Raw genomic sequence first — 17,357 nt, forward strand, 5'->3', positions numbered from 1 at the left:
GCGCTGTTACTTTCCCAGCCCTAAAGGCAAATACCAAAACATCAACCCCAGCAATTGCATTCTGCGTACGACAGACACTACAATGGACGATAAAGCCAAGGCATTCCTGGCTAATGTGGAAGGCGGAATCGTGCCAGTAACATGTCACGATGATGTCTTGCGAATCGCATACATTTATATCGATGAGGGGCTGTGGGACAGCCAGGGCGTATATGATGTTGTGGAGAAGCTGCACGCGCATGGCTGGTCTTTTGGTGAGGACGAGCTCCGCTTCAATCGGTAAGCTACATCCTCATATGAGAATCCCTCATACCGATGTACCCAGCACCTGCACGTGTGTGACTAAGATAAAACAGTACCTTGGATATATTTTATCTCGCCCAGATCGCAGCAGCCTACTACCGCTGGACCGACCAACTAAATGGAGACGACCCTCTCACCTTCTCAGACTTCGACGCCTTCTACACTGCGCACCATGACCTCTTGAGTCCCACAGCCTGGCGCTCCTACTACTCCACCGCATTCCTTACCCAACCCACCACAGCACGCTTCTACCGCATGCCCGACCTCCAGGATCTTCCGGACTCGTCCTCCCCACTGTGTCTGCCGCGTGACAATCCGGTATCCAAACACGTCCTAAAGCTCCCCCGCTGGGCTTATACTGTGGGGCGGACTTGCCACAGGCAACCGTTCCTTCCATTTGACACGATTACTGAAATAGCCCTCCGCACGCTTGACACAGCCTTGACACGCCTACACGCGGCCTACCCCAGCACACCCCCCTTTTCAGAACCACATGCGCGCTTCTGGCTAGACGAGTACTACAAACCTCCCATCGCAGAATCGAAACAAGAAGCGTTGTCCACGAACACCAACACCCAGCTGGAGGGAGAGGAGAAGATCCCTTCATCTTCGAGCCCTACATCTGACCCATCGCCTCGCAAGGACAACCGCGAAGCATGGGGGCCCCATCACTTTGGGCTCAATGTCGCGTCGGGATTGTATGATATACACAGTTTGGAAGCACAGTACCTCGCACAGGTTTCTTCGGGTAAGGTTGTCGAACCAGAACCTAGCAAGCCAGTGTTTTTCTGGTGTGGGATACCGGATGGAGGGACTGCAGATCAAGCGTTGCAGAGGGGGTGGCAGGAAGAGATTGGGAGTGAGGAGGAGGTCGAGTTCCTAGCCGCTGTTGCGATGGAGGAGACAGCCGGACTAGGAGCTGGAGCAATCAAGGTGGATGAGTTGGACTGTTCAATCCGGTCACATATCCTACTTGCGGTCATGCAGGCTGCGTTGGTAGAGAACATGCAAGAGAGAGAGCATTTCTTGGGGGAGCTGGAGAGGCGGATGGTACAAAAGGGGAGGATTGGCGAGGAAAGAGCAGGGAGATGGGTTAGGCAGGCCTTGGAAATTATGGTGCCTTATGTACGCGTGTGGCAGGGCGAATGGCCAGGTGCAGAGAAGAGAGGGGAGATGCTGCGCCGGATCTTGGTGGAGAATCCACTGCTCTTTGCACGCTGGAAGTTGTCGCCTGTTTTAAGGCAGTTCGCTTTTGACGACGCAAAAGTTGACTGTCTCGGCTGCCAAGCGGCGTACTGTTAACTACTGTCGAGATCCCTTCACCCGGATAGTAGACAACTGTTGGCATACCCTACTGGTGAATGTAGTCGACAATCGTGTAGTATCTACTGCCTAACACGGGCCGATACCTGGGTGGGCTCAAAGCAGAACTTGTGTCGCAGAACCGTGAATCTTGCTAATGATCAAAGCTGCTTTTGAACGGCTTTTGGTATCCGTAGTCGACCTATCCAGACGCGATTGACTGTAAGCTGTCGTGGAATTCCACCGTCGCGGTTTACCACGCTGCGATGCCGCTTACATGTTTGATTGGAATTCCCAGAATAAATAGAGTGCGCCTTTGACGATAGCCCCCCACAAAACTGACGTTGTATCCAAAGGAACAACGGCTAATGCGACAGCCGCTGGGTGCTGCTGCTGCCGTCATTTATGATGCTTGCGGACGTAGTGAAACTGCGCAGCCGTTGGGTCCCCTGATAGCGTTGGGCGCCATGCCGGATGCGGGCTTAATTGGCAGCCATGGAGGTAACGTGAAGACGCGAGGACGCGTCGAGGGGCGCTTTTCTTTGTGCGTGCCTGGCCAGCTCCACCGACGCGACCCATCGCGTCCGAGGTTCATTGATCAGCGACGCATAATTTCACGGCATCAGGGACCGTGTCATGGTCGCTGACATCGCCTTTGCCAGCCACGAATCCTGTCATTGCGCGGAACCGGATCGCAGCCTCGCGCTACGCCTCTCTCCCACCATCGGTCCTTCAACACGACATTTGCCCCTCAGGGGAACGCCAAACGGCCTCTAGATGGGGCCTCCGGTGGACGGCCGCAATTCGTTGATTCGCGGATGCAAGCGATGAGCCGACGCTGGCTGTTGCACCGCGGCGGCGTCGATTGCTTTTCGCAAAGTTTCTTGGGTGCCTGGCCAAAGCTTCAACCCTTCAGGGAGCCCTGCGCAAAGAACGCGACCAGTCATCTCATCACTCTATCGTGCCGTGCGAATGCTCGTCGCATGCCTCAAGCAAAAAGCACGGCTTGAGACATTGGAAGTGTCGGTCCTCAGGTCCTGCTAACATGTCCTGAGCGGGCTCAGTTGTTTGCGGTAGAGGAACACGCCATGCCACCGGCGCACAACTAGCGCCATCAGCCTTCTTTGTTCCGCCCTTGTTTCACAACCTTGCACAAGTGTTACTTGGTCCAGGACCGGGGGCTCAGCCGTCCTGACTCTTAGCTCTGGAAGAGGCAAAGTGGAACATGTGATATCGCGTTTACGCGTTAGGTCCATTTACGCGTCCAATCGCGTCGCAATTCACCCTCACCCTGGCCGAGGGCCGGAGAGTGGCCTCCTGTGAGGAGTCAGGTATATATACACGGCTGCAGTCGCCTAGTACTTGCGTGCTATCGTCTTATTTGCCCTACGACGTTTCTGCCTAAGGATCTTTCGGAGTCGTCTGCTTTGCCTACTTGTACTCGTACGCTTGCTGCCTACTCACTGCACCTATAAGTATCAGCGATACCTCTTCGCACCGAACCCATCCATCGTAAACACAGCATCTCAGCATCGCATCATCATGTTCTCATCAAACCGCACGCGCCATCAAGAGGGCAGCTTCTCGAAACATCGCGCATCCAAGTCCAAATCACACAAGAAGAACCCCTCCTTCAGAGACTCACCGAGGAGAGTAGAACGACTAGCACAGCATGCCCAGGCATCATCACCACAATCGAACCAAACTTCTCCAACACTGGGAAGGTGAGTTTGCTCTTTTACGATGAAAGCCGAAGAAACTTTACTGACAACTTCCATCAGTGCCATCATCACTATCTCCGTCGGCCGCGAGCAGCGACTCTTTGCAGCGCACGAAGACGTTTTATCGCATTCTCCCTGGTTCCAGACTCTCTGCAGCGGTCAGTTCTTCCAGTCTACCAACAAGCGCATCGACCTACCCGACGAAGAGCCCGAAGTCTTCTCATCGATCCTCGAATATCTCTACAAGGGCGACTACTACCCGCGCATGGAATATGACAAGAAGCGAAACAGCTGGAACCTTGAAGATGGTGGAAACGCCAACAACGCCCACGAAGCCATCGTTCAGTCTTCGGTTGGACCGATCCTGAAAGACACCGTCATCTACTGTCAAGCCGACAAGTACGGACTCCAAGAACTGAAGAAGCTTGCGCTCAAGAAGCAAGGCCTTCAATCTGGCATCCAATGCTCGACTATCTTGACCTCCGCCCGTTACGCATATGCCAACACTCCTGACAACGACTCGAAGCTTCGCGCACACTACCTCGCGCTCATCATCCGCGCGCGACACACATTCAAGCGCAGCGGCACAATGCAGAACGAGATGGAGAACGGCGGCAAGCTCTTCTTCGACTTGTTCGTTGCCATGGTCAATCACATGGACGACCTTTCAGCGAAGTCGCCGCACTAAGTTGCTGCCATCGCATTTGAATTCTCGAGCTTCCCTTGAGTAGCTTGCCGTCTTCATCGCCCCCAACTAATGACTCCTTTCATCTGCTAGTTCTTGACCTTCTTGTATATACACCTTGCGTTTCAGCCTCGCGGCTATGCCTTTTCTTTACTGGGGTCTCCTTCAATCTGGGTTTGTTGCTGCACGGCGTTACGGTCTGGATATACCTTTCTGGCACTCATTCACGCCACTGTTGTACTATACTTATCTCTTTACCTGGATTGGTTTCACTTATCATTCGCGTCTTCCTTATCGGCCTCAAAATTGCCTAGATGCGCAGGCCTTGGTCGCATTGGTTCAACTTTCCTCTCTGCATCTCAAGACAGAAAACACTTCCTGGCTGTCATGATACCAGAATGATTGCGCTTTCCCTTTGCTCTTAGTCGCGTTTTCGACTCTCCTTTAGGGAAGCCAGTTGCTTCTCTACAATTGTTGCAGTATTATCTGCAGGACAGCAGCATCAAATTGTAACAGGATATGGTCGCATCCTTCTTACTATGTTTCAAGCGATTAATGATAGCATTCAATATCACGAATACTGACGCTTACAATCTTGAGTACCGTATCTAACCTGACGTGATGGCGCATGGCGCAGTAATTCATTTAGGCCTCCAACGGCTCACAGCGACCATGCTGCTCAGCCTTGATCCTCCGTCTCCACCCTGGCTTGGCTGATATCATTGGCCGGCAACACGGCATCTCCGCAGTACACACTTCACAACCTCCAAGTATATAGTTGGAACGATAACCAAGCGCATGTGGACTTGATGATACGATAGACACCGTGATCACCATATCCGCAGTACTTGCCAGTTTTGTCACAACTTTACACACCACGCAACACGATTACCACAAAGCCACCACCATGTTCCCCGAAAAACCACCTCGACACTCAGCCCAAGCCATCGGCGCGAAACGCGTCGGAGGCAAGAAAGTTCCAAAGCAGTATCGCAAATATCACAAGAACCATAAGAACAACGGTAAAACGGGGGGCAATGTCGCTACCAAGTTCGCGCACAACCTGATACGCGGAGTGAAGTCTATCATCGAATCGCTCTAGACGTGGTTAGCTCCGGAGCAAAGCAGCAGAGTACATTGCGACTAAGGCATGTGGGCTGCGAGCGGAAGCAGGAGGAAAGAAGGAAAGACAGAAAGGGTGAGCCGTGAGCTGAGGTGCGTCGGCGAACGCTATACATGACGCCAGTCCGGGATGAACCATACAACGCGGGATGGAGAACGAATGCAGCGTCTTAACGATGCCCGAAGACAAAGCCAAGTGGATAAGCAGGACTGGGCATGGAGGCGAGGGAACACCGCCGATCAATACGCGTTGACTCATCTTGTCAAACGCTCCACATGCGCGGACTAGGCGTGGTACTGGTACTTGCTGGTACAGTCACAGTTATTCAGCCGGCATACTTCGCTGTTCATGCAAGATGCGACAAGGACACCGTCTGCACGTCGAAGCGAGGCGGAAGCAATGTATCGCGTCGCGTCGCGTTGGGCTGGTAGTGCAAGTGGGGTAAAGATGGACAGGGCGGCGGATTGGGTGTGGGCGGGGGCCTGCAACGCGATATCAGCTGAGAGGGCGACAGCGCGTCTGTGCGGGACGCGGCTTGGGCTGCACCAGTCACTGGCCGCGTCGAAGAGCCGGCTCGTCTCACGAACCATGCAAGGGAGGGGTTAGACAAAGGAAATACCAGGGAATCAAAGTTTGAGCTGCATCGGTAGCATTTATTGAGATATTGGCGATTTCAACTTGCCTTCCTTCGTCGTCACTCCCCACTTGGCGCGATGGTAAGGTGCATCGCACATCGTCGTTCCATGCGCATCGAGGCTGCTTACACATGCGATCGCGCATCTGCTCCCAGCTTGGACAGTGACGTGTCGTGGTTCGTGATTGTGATAGAGCAAGAAGTCGATCTGTATGGTAGACGGGAGCAGGCCGACGTTTTTAGGCATCAGACCCCTGTTCCCGGAAATGCGCCCTTCTTGTTCATGACTACCATGCCGTGTTCGCGCGAGATGTAGCCTTTCATCAGACCCTGCAATCTGGGTTAGCCGAGTGGGTTCTTGGTGTGACATCCGTGACGAGGCTGCCTCAGAGCCGGGTAAGACCTATAGAAGCCCAACGCTGAGGCATAGCGTACGCACCTTGTAAATCTGGTTTGCCAATAGGCACTCGACCTCGTCGTCCTCCACTGCTTGGCCGCTGCCTTCGCCTGCAATACCCATCCTGAGCGCGGCGGCAAAGTTTGCTAGCGGTACTCGCGACTTCCGTATCCGGTCCTTCTCCGTCTGTCCTTCTTTGAGATCGTCAAAGCCACCAGCGAGGTAAACCTTTCGGAGAAGGTTGCGCAAAGCGATGTCGCGGCTCCGCTCCAGAGTAAGGAAGATGCGCCGCCTGACAAATTCGGGCTCGCCTTCTGCCAGTGCCTTGTCGAAGCCCGTAAGATCGCCTCGTTTTATGCAGGATACGAGGGGGCCGAAAATGCGTTCTAAACGAGGGGCTTCGGCGAGTAGGCTGGCGGTGGGAACCTTGTGTTGAGTGATTAGGCGGCAGGGAATGAGGTATGTGAGTATGAGCCTGAATTGTTAGTTCCGAGGAGTTATCCGTTGGATTGACCTGACTCACGATTTGTTTTGTTGCGACTTTGACCAGCAAGATTCCCATGCTTGCTGCAAGCTGCTCTCTGCCTTGGCGTAGTCTTCCTGCAGGAACGCCAGCACTCCAAGATAGTATTTGTATGTGACTCTATGTGCTCGCGGGTACAGCTCAAATGTAGGTAGGTCGGACTGTGCTTCGATCGATCGTACAACGTTCTTGGATAAGCTGATTGCTTTCAACTGGGTACATGCGCATTAGCTGTCGTTACACCACGCAGATTGCGACAGGGCTTACTTTGAAATACGTCTTGAACTGAAGGTTGGCTATGCAATATACACCCCACTTTCGCGATTGTGACATGTCGGGGTTCCTGTCACCCAGACAAAGGGCAAAGATCCTGTTGAATACTCGCGCAGCTTCTTCAAGCTTCTGGTTTTGAGGTGCTGTGCTCACGATATCGTCTGAGTAGCCGGTGTTGAGAGCTGCTGGTTTCGACTTGGCCAATTGCTCGTCTGCTTTGATTGCTATCTTCCTAAGATGATTTGCAGTGAAGTACAGGGTGAATATGGCCCATGCTGGTAGCAGTCCACCAGATATGTGCTTGATGAAGATGCTCGTCAGGTCCTTCCACGTATCGTACACTGCTAGGTATTGACGCTCATTCAGCTTGCCCTGATTTGCTGCTTCGTCGGTCTTGATGATCTCTTTGACAGCGCGCCAATAAGTAGCAATGATATCAACCCAGGGAGAAGCCTTGGCCTTTTTTAGGTTCATTCGCTGTTCGAGCGCATAAACAACATCGCCTTCAATCTTCTCATCACTGGATGCGCGGTAGAAGTCGTATAGCCGGCCAGGGTCATGCGCGGGTGCGACTGGACTGAAGAAGTCTGCGACGGGTTGCGCAAGGCCACTGGCCAGTGCCTGATGGAAAGGCACGAGTGCAGCTTGCATGGCGGCCATGAGGGATTCGGTCGGGTTACGGGATGTCGGTTGTCGCGTGAATCTGAAGGTTTGCGCGACTTCAGTTGGTACTCTCAGCCCTTTGACATGGTGCGGATTGTTTGCTGAGAACCAACTGGTGGGTGATCTAGTGGTCCTCGAGGTGGTCGGGTGTTTGGGCTGTTTGTTCGCCGACGTCCATAGCGCCTGCTGCCAAGTTGTTGTGGGCCCCTGCTCAACTCGGCTAGCGCGCACAAGGTGGTGTCGAATTCGCTTGTCAATCCACGATGGAGACGACCTGACTGAACTTCTCAACTCAAGGTACTAACCTCACAGCACATTCAAGGTCAGTCTACATCGCCAGCTTATGCCCATACCGCCCGCTAACCAGTCGCAGATGGGTAAGCAATTTTTCTTCGTCCGCAACACCGTCCCGTCCAGCAATTGCAGCCGATGGAATTTTCGAACGAGGCCAGCGCGGCCGTGACCGTCCCTCACCATCGCGATAAAACGACACGAAGCTGGGGCCGAATGGGAAGGAGCTTTGGTGGTGTGCATGCACAGCGGAGAGGCCAACGGCGCTGAAAACTTATGACGATGGCAGCGAAGCCCGCGAGATCGTCCGCATGCGACAAACTCGAATACGACCGGACTCTATTGCCCTAACCCGACCGCCGCCCCCAACCACGACCGCTGCAATTACTGGACTAGGAGAGACTATTGTCATTGAAGCATTACTGACGATGCTTCAGCACGCTTCCAGGAATACCAGATCATCGGGCGCCATCTGCCCAGCGAGACCAACCCCTCGCCCAAGATCTACCGCATGCGCATCTTTGCGACCAACGAGGTTGTCGCCAAGTCGCGGTTCTGGTACTTCCTTGGCAAGCTCCGCAAGATCAAGAAGGCCAACGGTGAGATCGTCTCCGTAAACCAGGTATGTCGAGGCGGCAGAGGACTGCGCAACAACAAATTGACCCGGTTCAGATCCACGAGAAGAAGCCCCAGAAGGTCAAGAACTTCGGTATCTGGCTCAAGTACGACTCGCGCTCCGGTACCCACAACATGTACAAGGAGTACCGTGAGATGTCCCGTGTCGCCGCCGTCGATGCCCTGTACCAGGATATGGCCGCCCGTCACCGATCGCGCTTCAGGTCCGTTCAGGTATGATCAAATCGACTCAACCGCCTGCGTCAAATCACTCACACTCAATCTAGATTCTCAAGGTTGTTGAGGTCGAGAAGGCCGACGACCTCCGCCGCCCATACATCAAGCAGCTCCTCACCAAGAACCTCAAGTTCCCGCTGCCCCACCGCATCAACAAGAAGGTTGGAAAGAAGGTCTTCTCCTCTACCCGACCATCCACTTTCTTCTAAGCGTGTTTCTCATTACGGAGTGCGGTCTGGATGGGAAGGGATGTTATGGGTTTCCCTCGGTTATGCATGCTTCACGAAAAGAAGTACATTAGGAACGAATGAAAATCCCTGATACCTCCATTCGGCCGTCGGTGCGCGTGATGCAGTTTGGGGTGCTAGCTAGCCACGCGCGTGAAGGCGATACTTGCAGGGACGTCGAACAAAGGCGATACCGAGGGATGAGTTGGACGATAGACAATGAAGTCATGCCAATACACTTGAGCAGTACATGTTGCATTTCGACCCATTTTCTAACATGCGATTAGATCTTCGCCCTCCCTGTTGGCGCCACCTTTGGCCTTCCCAGTGTGTCTATTGGCATCCACCATGGGTACCCAGTCACATTTGTCTTGTCCATGGTCCCCGTGAAATTCGCCGGCCTCTTCTCCATGAAGGACTTTACGCCCTCGGTGTTATCCCTGTGGCTAGTCAGTTCTGAGTACAAATTAATACCAAGGAAAACTTACGGCGATCCAAACAACTCGTAGATAACCCTACTATCCAAAAAATGCTGACCCTCAGGACTCCCCGCATCCCTGTACATCAGCTCCTTCATCAGATACGTACTCACGCTACTCGTGTTCTTCACCACGTCCTCTGCAACCTCGAGCGCTCTCGGCAACACATCTTCCGCCTTGTCGCACACCTCTGCGAATAGTCCGTCCCAGACCTTGTGGCTAGCAAGATAGGTGCTACCTGTCGTCACGGCCTGCATAGCGCGACTATGGCCGATCAACCGGGGCAGGAAGAAGGAAGAACACGCTTCCATGATGAGTCCACGGCGCGAGAAAACAAAGCCAATCTTCGCCGACGCATAGGCTATGCGGATGTTCATGGGCAGCGTCATGGTGATGCCGATTCCTACTGCGGAACCTTGCAGAGCGGCAATTGAAGGCTTGCGGCAATGATGGATGGCTAGGGCTACGCGTCCGCCTCTGAAATGTTCTTCTGTTAGCATACTGTTCTTTGTCAATATGGCCAGCCCAGTCTCGTTCTCTTCATCCGCATCAAGCCGATTTAAAACACATCACCAACACAGCAATAAAAACACCCAACATACCCATCCCGATGATCCTGCACCCTCTCCGCGTCCGCCCCATTAACCCCCTCCCCAAACCCCTCATCTAGATCCGCGCCCGCACAGAAAATCCGCCCATCTCCTGTCACCACGATGCATTTCACCCGCTCGTCTGCATCGAACATGCCGTATGCTTCTTCGATCTCCGCGCGCATCGTGTCGGTGAAGGCATTGTGGTTTCCTGGTCTGTATAACGTGAGGATGATGACGGAGGGTTCTTTCTCGTGGTGCTGAGTGCGGATTTGGGTGAATTTCAGGTCGTTGTAGGAGGTGGGGAGGTGGATGTCGGGTTTGTGGCGGGGGGTCTCTTTGGGGGGCATTTTGGCTGAAGTTTTGGTTGAATTTGAATGAGTGGGTGGATGACAGAAACGATTGACGTCTTGGGGAATTAAATGCTGGTTACATGCGCGTGGTACGTACGTAACCCATGTTGTCCGGGAGCGTGGACGTGCTTGTCGCGTTGATGATGCGGGGAGACGCGGAACCGAGGTACGCGTTGGCGGTGTTCGACGTCGAAGCTTGGGTTCGGGTAAGCTTATCTCAGCCATTACAGCCTCTTTACACGGAAGATGCTTGTGAACACTGTGTTTGTTTGCGGGGTGATGAGTGATCCAAGCATACGGTATAACACCTCTTGCGTGTTATCAAATTGATGTACCTTTGTCAATAACGCTCAGTCATGTTGTCAACAGAACGCTGCTTTTTCAGTGTGAGAGGATGCAATGTCCAAATATCGTCTTGAATGGTCAAAGCCAAGTCGCTTTCTACTATTACATAGTGGTATCATTTCTCCGTACGAGACATCTAAGCGGTGACCTCTCCCTCAGCAAAAGCTCTGCCAATTTCCCTCGCAACTCCCAATCTTAGCACCGCAATAATATCTTCACTCTTTGCACCCTTCGGGAAGCCTTTCCGCCAGTCCCACCCACGCTTACTATCGTCTACGTGTCCACCCTTGACAAAGACCGTCGAGCCCTCTGCGCTCTGACCGTCTGCGGAGCCGAAGTCGATTGAGCCTATAAGCGAATATTGGCTTGACGCTGTCGTCAAATTCGATGTCGATTTCGATAGTTGTTGAGAGGCGTTGGGGTCGTGTGCAGAGAGGAGGGTAGTCGCAAGTACTTCCTCACATTGCGTTCGGATCATGCTAGGTGCGGTATCAAGGTCCTCGATGGCGGCGAGGAGGTCGTACAAGTGGCGGAGCGTTAATGTGCGCTTGGGTTGGTTGACAAAGATGAGTGCCTCGCCTAGCAACGGTAGAAGGACGTCGACTTGAACCACAGTTTCTATCTCTGGATCGTACAGTCCTCCACGGATGCTGGATGACGCACTGGCGATGATGACCATGAGAGCATTGGCTGCAGCTCGTTTCCGTGCCATGGGTCGATGTGCCGGCTTCTCTCCGGGCTTCAGTAGCACCTCTTCATCTCGTAGGTCGTAGTATTTGCGTATTGTTGCGTAACCGCTCAGGTGGTTTGAAAGGAGGGAAGCTGCCTCAGAGTCTAGGCTTGCGAGTTTTGTCAGGGTTTGCTTTGGTGAAGTAATGAGCGAGTTGAGCGACTCGTCTAGTTCATCTAGAGGCGGATAGGCAGTCGACTTGATAAGGCAGTGGGCGACCAAGACTCGTAGCACCTCTTGAATCTTTTGTGCGTCGTGGGCACGGGCGTAGTAGAGCAGTGTATCGCCATAACTCTCGGTGTTGGTGCGGAGATGGTCGGCGTATTTCTGCAATTGTCAGCTTATATCCGGGAGTGTTCCTGCTCTATAACATACCTGAGCGATGATGACGGCATGCTGTGAGAGGCCCAAGTTATGGCAAAGCTGGGTGATCTTGTCGACACGAGCTGAGGACTCGAGTTGCAAGTCGTTTAGTATCCGCTCAATACGCTCGTTTGCTGTGATACCGTCGTCTAGTCTACCGAGAATCTGCACCGCGATCTCCCATCCTTCTTTGGATGTTTGGCCGTCTCTAGCCTCGAGTTCGCCCCTGGCAGGCAACAAATTGGCGTAGGCAATAAGTATATCGTCTTTTCTCACACCCTTCGGCTGTTGCTGTTCAGTGTAGCTCAGGACCATCAGATCACTCTGGTCGAACTTATCCATCAGGCCCCTTGCGCTTGTGAACCACTCTCCCGCACTGGCAAGCTCCGCGACCGCAGAAGCCATGGTGAGGGACCATCCCTGCAGGATTTGGAGCGCGCCCTCAACGTTGTCATCAAGTATACATGCTATGCCCACCTCGAAAGAGTCAACAGCATTGACACTGAAGTCTTCGTCGCTGTTCTGGATGACAGCCGCCAGCGCGGAAGATAGCCGTTGGCAGTACGCTTTGACAGGAGTCACGTCGACAGGGCGAACTCGTTGAGACCGCATGATGGAGCGACGGCTTGCGGCCAGACTACCCTGTGCGGAATCTTCCTCTTCTCCATTCCACCAGACGCTCAGACCCACTACTGCTTCGATCCAGTCGGCCGATAATTCGAGGATCGCTTCTTCATCGCCCAGCAAGAGCTTGTAAACCGTGCTGAGGGCCTCGTACACTGACCAGGGCACTTTGCTTTCGGCTTTGCGACTGGCCACACTAAGCTGGAAGCTTGCCTGAGTTTGCGATATGCCAAAATGTGCCGCCTTGAAAGGCTGAGAGATAGAGTGTCGGCTCACACTTTCGCCCTCTGCAAACTCCTCCAAGCTAGCACTCACTTGGTGAACGCGCTGCCTGAAGATGCTCCAATCGTGTCCCTTAATGTCCCAATCCTCCGATGCGATGGCTGGACATTCCCGGAGGAGATCGATTGCTTGACGAAGCGCGTGGTTTGCGTATGAGAGGTGTGACCCGACGTATCCTGAAGTACCCAATCCGTCGTGTTGAGCTGTCTCAGCGTGCTCAAGCTGAGCGCCCTGAAGTAGTCTCATAGTCTGCGAGAAGTTGCCCCTGACAGTAGACACATGGACAGCTTCCCAGAACGAGGAATGTCTTGAATATCCGCGGGTCTCCTTCAACACCAATTCGGCCTCGACCTGAGGGAATGTGCTGTTCAGCCAGTCGAGCAGCACTCGCGGGATGGGTGTGTATTGTTTCGAATCGGTTCGCGCTACGAGGGAGAGGGCGGAGGCTCGCTGGTTTAGGCCAATCTGTGGGGGGTTGTGAAGGGTCAGCAGAAGAGCGGCAAGCTGGCGTGCTTGCGACAGCTCCTGTGAAGTCGACCTGTGTGCATCTGGCCAAGTTGCGATCAACTCCTGAGCGACTGTGCCAAGCACCTCAGTCCGCTTGTCTGGCGAGTCTGATTGAAGAGACTCGTGGACTTTCTCGACCAGACGCTCCGTCTCCAATATGATTTGGTCGGACTCGCGCAGAGCCTGTCGGTCGCTGTTGGAAGTAAGGCCCTTAGCGAGCGCGAGGAGATCGAATCGCATCTGTTTTGCGCCTGACCGCACCAAGGCTGGGCTTGGCTCCATGTCGGTTGCGCTTGTTCTTGAGACAATTGACTGGGAGAACCTGTTCTGTGTTTTGTTGCGGCGCTGCGGTGAGAGCGGCTCGTCCTCCTCGGTGCCCTCATCTTCGTCCATGTCGTCATCTTCTTCCTGATCTTCGTCCGTGTACTCTTCTTCTGATTCGCCCTCCGCGTCCTGGTGTAGGGTGTGTGTGGGCGCTTGGAACTGGCCAGAAGTTGCGATGCGTCCGCGTTGTGTTGGGGGCCGTCCGGAAGTCGAAGTGCCTATAGAGCCGAGCCCATTGCCTTCAAACATGCTTCCTTTGGGCGGTGAGCTACCGAACAACGAGTTGCTGGCGTAGTCATAGCTGTTTGGGTTGAAGGTTGGGCGTGCATTGCCGAAGAGTCCTTGGTTCATGCCTGGCGGCGGGCCAGCTGGTGTTGAGGAGGGATAGTGTGATTCGTCTAGGGGCGGAGGGCCAGCGGGTGTGGTCGAGGGGGCGTGTAGGCTGTCGTCGTAGTAGCTGCGGCCGGGTGTTGACGGTGGTCCACGAAACATTGCTCTCTAGTCGCAAGTTTACCTGGGTACGCGGTGGAACAGGCGAACAGGGATCCAAAACCAAGGTATTTTCTCCACTTAATTTCCCAGTTCACACGTTGCGCCGCACATGCGCCGTAATGAATTATCTCGCGTGGTGAAAGGGTTTGATTGTTCTTGGTCTAGCTACTGTCGCGGTCGCAAAACATAAACTCTGGACGAGCTCCAGCGACGCGCTGGGCTTGGCGCGTCCGCGGGCCGGCGTCCGGCGAAACCTTCCCCCGGCTTCACAAAGTGCGCGCGCCGTGCAAGAGCGGCACCTGCGTCCATGGATGTCTTGCTCGCAGCTTGCTTTTAGATTGCAGACCCGCCCGGCTATCTAGACTCGACGACACGTGCGCATGATTCACGACGCATGCCTAGTTCATCCCGCTTGTCTTGACTTTTGGTTTTTTCTGCTCGTTCCTGGTGGCGGCGCCATGAAAGCGTGCCTTCGCAACGAATCAGGCGGCGTGCATACCCCGAGATGGTGTGGCTGCCACCCGTGTTCAACCCCGCTACGGGCTGTTTCTGGTAAATCAATATCCCATCACCCTCACTAAGTCTTTCGTCGAGTCGTGGAGCGCAGGGGTCAAATCACTTGGTAATGCCTAGGGTTCCTTATTAAGGTACCCGATGCTAGACTGCGCCGTCGCCAGCCTCCGCCAGCATTAGCCTACAGCTGACGTACCGTGCGACTCAAAAACGGTTGGAGCCCGCTGGTCGACCACACCCGCTGCTTCCGTCGCCTGACCCTACTCTTTGCCTTTTCTCGTGCGCGTTGTCCTACTTGAATGCTTCTCATCTCTAATGTGTAATGCTGCTTGCTGCGCACTCATACCCCTCGGCCCACCTCTGACGTAGTGCTGCCCGTCGATAGCCCGCCATCATGGCGCTCTGGTCCACCGCGAAGACGCAGTCAAAGCAAGGTTTCGACAAGGTCTACACGTGGGTTGACAAGCTCGGTGCCCCCGTCAATCGACTGTCCAACAAGGTCGGCTCTGAAGCCTTCTGGCCTACGACGCTAGACATCGAGTCGGACAAGGCTGCGAGGATCCTCAAAAGCTTCTGCAGTACGTCAACTTCCGATGCGTCCCGCCAAGTACTGACACGCCCGCAGAGGATGGTTTCTACCAGGAAGAAGACCGACCCATCACCACCGACGTCCCCAAGGGAAAACAACGAGTCCTCAAGAAGATACCCTCCAAGGTCATCCAGAATGCCAAAGGCCTATGCATATTCACCACCATGCGGTCCGGCCTTTGGGTCTCCGGATCTGGCGGAGCCGGCATATTGGTCGCACGCAAGGCCGATGGAACATGGTCACCCCCGTCAGGCATCATGATGCACACCGTGGGTGTAGGCTTTCTCGTAGGCGTAGACATTTACGACTGCGTGATTGTCATCAACTCCGACAAGGCCATGGAGGCATTCCAGTCCATCCGCTGCACATTGGGAGGTGAAATCAGCGCAGTCGCAGGCCCAGCCGGCGTTGGCGGTATACTGGATTCGGAGATCCACAAGCGCCAGTCACCACTATTTACGTATATCAAATCGCGAGGATTCTATGCTGGCCTCCAGCTAGACGGAACCATCATCATCGAGCGAACAGACGAGAACGAACGGTTTTACGGCGAACGCATAGGAGTCAAAGACATTTTGGCAGGCAAAGTGAGGCACCCGCCTTACGAGATAAGGAGACTCATGGAGACTCTGAAATCGGCTCAAGGCGATACGGACGTGGACGAGACTTTGATACCAGACGAGGCGCCACCTGCCGACTTTGAGATTACAGGTCCGGAAGACAAGACATTTGGTATTCCAGACGCTGTTGACCCCGACCCGTATGGCGTACTAGCATTACAAGAAGCTGGTCTAGAGATCAGGGAAGCTGGCACACACAGCCGTCCGGCAAGTGAACAATTCGAGTTCAAGCCGAGCCCCACAAGCCCCATCTACAACACTTTCAGAAACTCTACATTCCGGAGAAGCATGGACCGCTCGAGCTATGCTGGCAGTCGGCCAACGAGTTGGCGCACAAGCACCATCAGCGGCGTATTGGAACCCCGGACGCCAACAGTTGACATGAGCACCCAGACCGACGATCTACCGCCACCACCTCCGACCATCAGGAAGTCACCCCCCACGCTACCGCCAAGAACAAGCGTCGCACGCACACCTACTCCTCCCATAGTGGAAGTACCCGAAACCAGGGTCGAGCAAGCTACTCCGCCACGAGCTAGGAGTGTAGACAGACAGGCCGAAGAAGCAACACCTACCGCTGCAGGAACAAAGACAGACAAAGCTGCCGGCCCAAAGTCCGACGGCTCTCCTCGGAACTCCATAGCCACTGAAGAGGCTCATGATTCCGAGTCAAGTTCCGATTCGGAATCAGACGAAGAGGAGGAGGAAGATGAGTTTGAGGAAGAGCCAATCGTCCACGAGGTCCACCAGGCCGCTGCCCCACAAGCCATTCGCGCACGCGTTGTCCAAGTTGCCAAGCCAATGCCTCCAGCTCTACCGGTCAGAAACCCATTCCGCAACCGCGTCTCAACGAACTCAGACGGGTCTCTGAACTCTCCAACCGTACCGAAGCATAGCCCGGAATCAACCCCCTCGCTTATGCGCGGTGATTCAACGTCTTCTCTCTCTTCCGTAGAAGACAACAGACTCGAGCAGATTGGCAACAGGCTCAAGCCCAAGTATTCTCACGAGCCGTCACCCGATGACGAGAAGAAGGAGGACAAGGACGACGCCTTCCACTCGCTTCCAGAGTCCCCGATGAAGAGCATCCCAGGAGGTTTCAACTGAGCAACCGAAGTCTAACATCCAATCGACTTCCGCCTCTCTCTACACCGCTCTTTCGCTGCACATATAGAGCTGGGATGACCATCTCATCCTGGACTACACCCTCACAGATTACGCTTACAAACTGGCGTTGCGACCCCAAGTGCATGATTACTGCGTCTTGCCACTTGCTTATTCGGCTTGGCCAAAACGCAACCATGCCCGGTCGATCAACACACCCTGATAGGAGACAGCCTTTCACCGTCGTTACGAATTATGATTCCCATTGATATCCACTTTATTGCTTTACTTGCCCTGCTCACGCATGGCTCGCCATAGCATCTGCATGTATCTAATGCCATTTCAAAACTGCAATTCGTTTGCTTGCATACCGATAGTCACCATATACGAATATTATGTCTAATTCGAATCAGCACGTGTCTGGCATTGTTGAAGGGTGATACGTAAC

General features: G+C 54.0%; 7 protein-coding genes across 7 annotated transcripts; 4 read left to right on the plus strand and 3 right to left on the minus strand.

The window, feature by feature from the left end:
• Positions 1-82: 82 nt before the first annotated feature.
• On the plus strand, positions 83-1,605 carry J4E87_002182 (uncharacterized protein; the record flags this gene model as incomplete). Its single annotated transcript, XM_049373821.1, has 2 exons — positions 83-279; positions 357-1,605. 2 exons carry the CDS (start codon positions 83-85, stop codon positions 1,603-1,605), a joined length of 1,446 nt encoding a protein of 481 aa, XP_049235961.1.
• Positions 1,606-3,147: 1,542 nt separating this feature from the next.
• Positions 3,148-4,014, plus strand: J4E87_002183 (uncharacterized protein; the record flags this gene model as incomplete). The annotated part of the gene is made up of 2 exons (XM_049373822.1): positions 3,148-3,329; positions 3,387-4,014. The coding sequence occupies 2 exons, from the start codon at positions 3,148-3,150 to the stop codon at positions 4,012-4,014; spliced, it is 810 nt and encodes a 269-aa protein (XP_049235962.1).
• Positions 4,015-6,014: 2,000 nt separating this feature from the next.
• J4E87_002184 (uncharacterized protein) lies at positions 6,015-7,612 on the minus strand (the record flags this gene model as incomplete). Its single annotated transcript, XM_049373823.1, has 4 exons — positions 6,015-6,098; positions 6,208-6,640; positions 6,689-6,900; positions 6,956-7,612. 4 exons carry the CDS (start codon positions 7,610-7,612, stop codon positions 6,015-6,017), a joined length of 1,386 nt encoding a protein of 461 aa, XP_049235963.1.
• A 355-nt stretch (positions 7,613-7,967) lies between these two features.
• RPL20A (60S ribosomal protein L20A) lies at positions 7,968-8,976 on the plus strand (the record flags this gene model as incomplete). The annotated part of the gene is made up of 4 exons (XM_049373824.1): positions 7,968-8,001; positions 8,353-8,537; positions 8,588-8,764; positions 8,818-8,976. 4 exons carry the CDS (start codon positions 7,968-7,970, stop codon positions 8,974-8,976), a joined length of 555 nt encoding a protein of 184 aa, XP_049235964.1.
• Positions 8,977-9,277: 301 nt separating this feature from the next.
• Positions 9,278-10,413, minus strand: J4E87_002186 (uncharacterized protein; the record flags this gene model as incomplete). The annotated part of the gene is made up of 3 exons (XM_049373825.1): positions 9,278-9,434; positions 9,483-9,950; positions 10,076-10,413. The coding sequence occupies 3 exons, from the start codon at positions 10,411-10,413 to the stop codon at positions 9,278-9,280; spliced, it is 963 nt and encodes a 320-aa protein (XP_049235965.1).
• Positions 10,414-10,897: 484 nt separating this feature from the next.
• Positions 10,898-14,083, minus strand: J4E87_002187 (uncharacterized protein; the record flags this gene model as incomplete). The annotated part of the gene is made up of 3 exons (XM_049373826.1): positions 10,898-11,818; positions 11,867-13,959; positions 14,077-14,083. The coding sequence occupies 3 exons, from the start codon at positions 14,081-14,083 to the stop codon at positions 10,898-10,900; spliced, it is 3,021 nt and encodes a 1,006-aa protein (XP_049235966.1).
• Positions 14,084-14,990: 907 nt separating this feature from the next.
• On the plus strand, positions 14,991-16,912 carry J4E87_002188 (uncharacterized protein; the record flags this gene model as incomplete). Its single annotated transcript, XM_049373827.1, has 2 exons — positions 14,991-15,174; positions 15,222-16,912. The coding sequence occupies 2 exons, from the start codon at positions 14,991-14,993 to the stop codon at positions 16,910-16,912; spliced, it is 1,875 nt and encodes a 624-aa protein (XP_049235967.1).
• Positions 16,913-17,357: the final 445 nt, after the last annotated feature.

This window comes from Alternaria ethzedia (assembly GCF_023757985.1).
Source record: "Alternaria ethzedia strain BMP 0044 chromosome Unknown scaffold_4, whole genome shotgun sequence".
Lineage (NCBI taxonomy): Eukaryota > Fungi > Ascomycota > Dothideomycetes > Pleosporales > Pleosporaceae > Alternaria > Alternaria ethzedia.